The sequence below is a fragment of the Lutjanus erythropterus genome, chromosome 11, assembly GCF_056507025.1.
Source record: "Lutjanus erythropterus isolate fLutEry1 chromosome 11, fLutEry1.hap2, whole genome shotgun sequence".
Classification (NCBI taxonomy): Eukaryota; Metazoa; Chordata; class Actinopteri; order Lutjaniformes; family Lutjanidae; genus Lutjanus; species Lutjanus erythropterus.
This window is the reverse complement of record NC_139327.1, coordinates 13,776,374-13,782,373: the sequence shown is the minus strand read 5'-3', so window position 1 is coordinate 13,782,373 and position 6,000 is coordinate 13,776,374. Positions and strand designations below refer to the sequence as shown.

Sequence of the window (6,000 nt, the reverse complement as noted above, 5' to 3'; positions counted from 1 at the left end):
GCATAATGTGCTTTCTCCCCCTCAAGGCAGGATAATCGCCCACCTTATTTAATCATGGCCATGTCCAGTAATTTCCATATGTTTCCAGTTTAATTATTCTAAACGCAGTTTTCAATGGCGGCGTGATGAGGTAAGTGCTGATAAAAATACCCCTTTTAACTGATTGTAGCTCTGCGGGTGGATTTGCATTATCTGGTGGGTGCCTTGTCCTGGGGGTGTGCTCACGCATGCCCTAGCTCAGGACTCATTACTCACCCTAATTAGGAAACGTCCATTCTAGGCTCTTCCACCCTTACTCAGAGACACAATCTCACTATGGAAATACTCTGCAGAGGTGAAAGGTATCTACAAATCTAATCAAATCAATGTTTAAATCAAAGAGGAGAAGCTAGCTCCACCATGTTGTAAGGCAGGCTAGTGTTGTCATCATTAACATCCAATTACTGACTAATACATAGTGTCCTTCAGACATATCCTTCAGATTCACTTGGAAAATCTTTGTAAAGATAAATGAAGCCCACGGGCATGCCCTATTTTTTATTCTCTGTTCAATAGCCAGAGGAGGGAAAATGCCTAATAATTTATTAAGCATGTTGTCCTCAATACAAGGAAAATCATAATTAACAGGAGCTGCAGTAAAATTGAGTCTGTATCCTGCTATCTAAACCTATGTTTAAAGGAGAAATATGTAATATGTCAACTGTACAAATATCATGAAATGACCATGATATGTCATCAGAGATTGAGGAAATATGTTAATACTGGCTTCTGTGACAACAGTGCAGCAGCCAGCATGTTTCCATTTCATTTCCATTTGCTGAAGGAATGAGAGTCTGTTTATGAGTTCTAGGAAATTATTAATTATCTTTTAAAAGGAGTAGATGTGTTTAACAGTTAAATTGAGCAAACTGTTAATGGAGTCTGGCAGGCAGTAAGGCAAGCAGTCACTAAACTCCAGCTCTAGGGCTTAGCTTTATAGCTGATCGATTTACAAAATGTCAGCGACCAGCAACGTTACAGTATTTCATCAGGAAGAGACAAAAATGCTTTGCCGCTGATAGCTAGCTAACATTACGTAAAATAAATTGGGCATGTTACCTAAAATGGATTGTTTTGTTTTTTTTGTTTTTTTTTTTTAAGAAAAAGTGACGTGGTAGACAACCCTACACTAACAAAAGTTCTCAAGTGTGCAGTGAGGAAATACGACCCTGAATAAATTAAATTTGGATTCATAACAGCATAATTTTCTTTTTTAATCATGACGTTTTGTTTCTCATTTATTTGGGAAGGTGGTCTTTGGAATTCTTTAAACAATCAGAAATATGCCTTAAGTTACAAAAGGTCTATGGCTCCAACTTGCCAGCCATAGACTGCAGTACTCTTTTTTTTGAACGCTAGGATCTTACATATTTCTCCTTTAAGTTCAGCAATTCATTTCTATCTATCTGCATTTGCAGATATGAATTTCTGACATAAAATCAATTTTTTTTCTTGAAATCCCTCATGTTATTGGCAATAATGCCCTGGATTTCTTCATATCTGTATTTTTATTTCCCTTGAAGATCCACATTGGCCATTAATTAATTTCAGTGGCTGCACTCTCTGTGTATATTGGATTCACCTCTGAAGAAGTATACATATAGTGAGAACTTTAAAAAACAAATAAAGTACTCTTAATGTAGAGCTCTCATACACTTTCCATCAGTGTGACATTAACTTCCATAAGTGCTCAAGCTCTCCAGTGGCTCTTCATGCTAAAGTGCCCATTCATGTAAATAACTCCTTTCATTAGATCAACAGGAGTTCTTATGGATCGTGCGGAGAAAGAACCGTGAGCTTTAGGGGAAAGGATTGTGTGTTACACGTCAAGCCCCTCTGATTGTCACTGTAGAGGAGAGCTTTTCAAACTGATACACTGGTATGATTTCATCAACATTGTGAGTCACCACGTTTTTGATGCGAAAAGCCAATCAGAACATGTCTGGTGAGTGCTCTGCGTTTGGTCATTGTGACTCCGGGGTACTGTGGCCAAGTCAACCGTTTTCATGACGAACGATAGGTCACAGTGCTGAGAGTCGGTGGAACATAATGTCAGTTTAAATGTTGCCACACAGCTTTCTCCACCAGTGGCGGAGCTCTACAGGGAGCAGAGGTAAAGGCCATTCTACTATGATTAGGGGTCGAAGGTATGTGTGTGTGTGTGTGTGTCTGTGTGTGTGTATGTGTGTGTGTGTGTGTGTGGTGTGATTGTGTGGAGCGGATAAATGCCTACCACAATATCGAGCTCCCCTTCTGGAGATGGTTTTCAATCAAGTCTAAACAGCAGCAGCAAAGAAAAGCTTAAATATGCAAAAATTCTGAGGCAATTCTTTTTTCAGCTTATGCCAGACAAAAATATATGTAGAACACACCATTCAAATGTATTTACAGCACTGTACATTAAGATAGACCATTTCATTTGATTGTTAGTCAAAAGTGTTACGCCTTCCGATAGGGCCTGACTGGCTGTCTATGAAATTATATCTAATAATGGCACAAGAGCACTGATCACGACTTTCAAATTCAAGAGATCACTTCACAGAATGGGACTTGGCTAACTACAACATTAATTAGTTACTACTAAAGTAGCAATTACCATCTTCATTTCCTTTTGATCAGTTTGAGTCGTATCTTTCAAGATTTTGTATAAATAAATGAGTGAGTGCATCAATTGACTTTGTGGAATTCTTAATAAATATGCTAATAAATTAATAATTTAAGGAGGAGATGACAAAAATCAAGTGTTCATGCCAGTGATCGGATGAGTCACAGCCTATTGTTAACTACAAAACGGGCATTGGCTTCAGCGTGTGGATAGCCTGTTTCTCCTTCTGAAGTGGGTGTTATCTTTTCTTCATTTGTGCACCGGTCGGACGATGGTGATCCTCACAGGTAAATCTCTCTTTTTGGGGTGTGGGCAGAAGGGGAGGTGGGCGGAAACTCGGAGGCGACGCTCAGGGGCATCTCCTCTAAGGGGCAGTCCTGACTGACGTCGTGACCACTGTTGGAATAGGCACTGCGGGAGGGCGGGAGGCGCGACCGGTGCTCCTCGCCGCCCAGCCTGGCGCTCCCGTTCGCCAGGCGTCCCAGGCTCCCTCTCTCCTGGTAAGGCACGAAGGTGGAGAGTTTCGGGGGGTTCCTGGTCTTGCGTACGGGGGAGGGATGCCCGGGCATCCAGCAGGCGTCCGAGTGGCCCAGTTCGCTGCACTCAGTCGTGCAGTTTCCAGTCATCGCCACATCAGGGAGGGAGCGGATGTCTGTGGGCAGAAGAGAGAGAGAGAAAAAAAAATAGCACCATCAGAGTAGTGATAAACATCTGAACAACATTCAAAAAAAAAAAAAGAAAAAGTCGTAAAAGGCATTTGTGAACAGAAATGGTGTCATCTGAAACACCCCATGAAACCCACCCCCCTCCTTGATGTCTTTGCAGCTGTTGCTAAGCAGTCAGCAGCAGTTGCTATGTAGCTGTTGCTATGCACTGTGTAATGAGCACTACTGTGTGTGTAGTCCACTATAGCTGATGTGATACATTCAGGAGATGGCGTGCTGTGTCTATGTCATTTAGAAGTATCCAACAGCAGTTTGTCTAGTGTGTTTGTAATATATCACTGTATTGTTAAAAGATTAAACAACAATGTATTGATTTATTATTTATTACATGTGATTTGTTGCAATAAATGTTGATCCAAACATGAAAACATAAAAGAAAGAGTACAAGAACAGACAAAATACTACAGACACACATACACACTATACACATACAGTGTTTGGTTGCAAAGGGCTGGCTGGTCCCCTTTGGGCAAAAGCATTGCTGAATGAGCTATTGATTGACAGTGCTGAAATGAGTTCCCTGCCCTTGATTATCATCCATTTTCTATTCAACTGTTCCTAATTAAATAAATGGGTCCATGACCCAGTGACCTCATTTTAATGTACAAGCTGTGAAAGCTCCAAAATAAGTTTCAGCCTGAGCTATCACTCAAGAGTACTGCCACATGGTTTCTGAAAGTAAAAACTGCACTTGAGAACCCGTGTACTTGTTTACCAGAAATGTGCAGCTGGCAGCCAACAGACTTGTTAAGCAGCCCACCTGTTGACAAGCTAAACATACAGCCCAGATTTAATGGAAATACCACTCAATTTATCTTTGTTATCCCCTCAGACTCCTACGAGGACAGCCGAATCAATGTCTGTGAAGAGATGGAGAGGAGAGTCTGCGGTGTCACCCACATGTAAACTTTTGATTGCTGTGATAAACGCATTACTGTAATGCTCTGATGCTGTCCACACCATGAAAGAACACATCCATCACTGACACACCATTTGTGGCTACACGGAATGTACCCAAATACAAACACATTATTCAGGAACGCACAAATAACACAGTGGAAAAAGAAATTTCTTCTATTCAAATATTCTCATTTTTATTTGGGAAAAAAAATATATTTCCAAAATGTAACACAGTAATGTTAAGTTTACTACTTTTTACTTTTGTAGTGCATTTTTAAAAATGTTATTTTAATATTATAATATCATTTAATACAGGGAGATACTATTTACACCCAGGTTGAAATAAACAGTGTTGCTATTACACTGTATGGTGTACATAGCCTAGTAGCCAACAATGCTATTTGCACCCAGGCTGTAAATATCCACTGTGGCTATTTACACTCTCATGACAGAGATCAACTATGATCTATCCTTAAATCAAACATAGTAGTTTTGTTGCCTAAACCCAAACAAACTGTGACTTAAAACTGAAAATAATCATTAAAAAAAATTAAGTTATTCAAGGTGGGACTCAAACCCCTCTTTCTTACAGGGAAGCCTTGCATTTAACCCATTCATCAACTGTGTCCTTTTACTGTTAAGAATTCTTATTTTCAAAGTAAAACAGAATCCGGCAGTTCATAACAATTTTATCAGTTTCTTATTGCTCAATGTCCCACAGTTAATGGGGTAGTGGTGGTGAGGTTCAGCTCAAAGAAGTCGTTTAGTTAAAAATTAACATTAAAAATGGAGAGAGATGAAAAGTACAGTCAGGGGATGCAGACATGTATTTCATAATTAATTATATGCCAGTATTAATTTATTATGATGCTTTGAAGGCACAACAATTAGGTTAGAAAATAACATGCCACCTGGTATAAACCACGCCCACTTCTGGTCTTCTATCCGAATACAGATACAGGGACAGGTTATTTTCTTGGTTGAACAGATACAGACACACATAATGACGTCTCTGTGCGTCTCTAGTGGACACAGGAGAGTGAGTGAAAGAGAGCCAATATATTTGTAGAGAAAGAGTTCGGAGCTGCACACACACGCACACACTCACTCAAAGAGTAGAAAGATGTTGCTGCATGTGAATGATGCAACCACAAGAGATGACGTATTAAGAGGCTGCAGCGAGAGTTCACAGCTAATAGAGAAAATGCCAGCTTGACAGTAAGCCTATGAGACGTACCATCAGTATTGTACTCATGACCAGTGGCAAGATAATTATCCCACAAAATGTCAGACCGCTGAGGCTGGAAAAACTGCATCTGGCCCACCAAGGCTTCAATCAATCAAAAGCCAACGTGAGACAGCTTGTGTGATGGCATGGCATGATTTAAGATTTTAAAGGGGAAATCTGTAATATATTTACTGTGCTAAGTCATAAAATGACTACAATATGTCATCAGAGATTAAGGAATCATGCTGAATTGAAATATGACTACAGCCAGCATGTTGTCCTTTGAAATACCCATGCCAGCCTGGAATGTCTTTTTTTGTTGTCCGTTTCACTTTTATTATAATGCCAAATGTTTGCATAATAAAGTGAAGATGTTTGTAACGGTTATAGTCAGCAACATTTTCATGGAGTCTGCCAGGCCGAAGGCACCGAACTGCAACTCCAGAGTGAGTATTTTCAGAGCAGTTGTTTTGTTTTCAGGATAATGCGCATAGCTTTAAATT

The 6,000-nt window shown here is 39.9% G+C and overlaps 1 protein-coding gene across 1 annotated transcript in view; it reads right to left on the bottom strand.

Moving 5' to 3' along the window:
* Nucleotides 1–1,136: 1,136 nt before the first annotated feature.
* LOC146318750 (protocadherin-1-like) overlaps nt 1,137–6,000 on the bottom strand; it is a 130,848-nt gene continuing 125,984 nt past the window's right edge. The window contains exon 5 of the mRNA XM_084730871.1: nt 1,137–3,296. Within this exon, the coding sequence (XP_084586997.1) occupies nt 2,926–3,296 (371 nt within the window). The 3' untranslated portion in view covers nt 1,137–2,925. The remainder of the gene's footprint in view (nt 3,297–6,000) is intronic.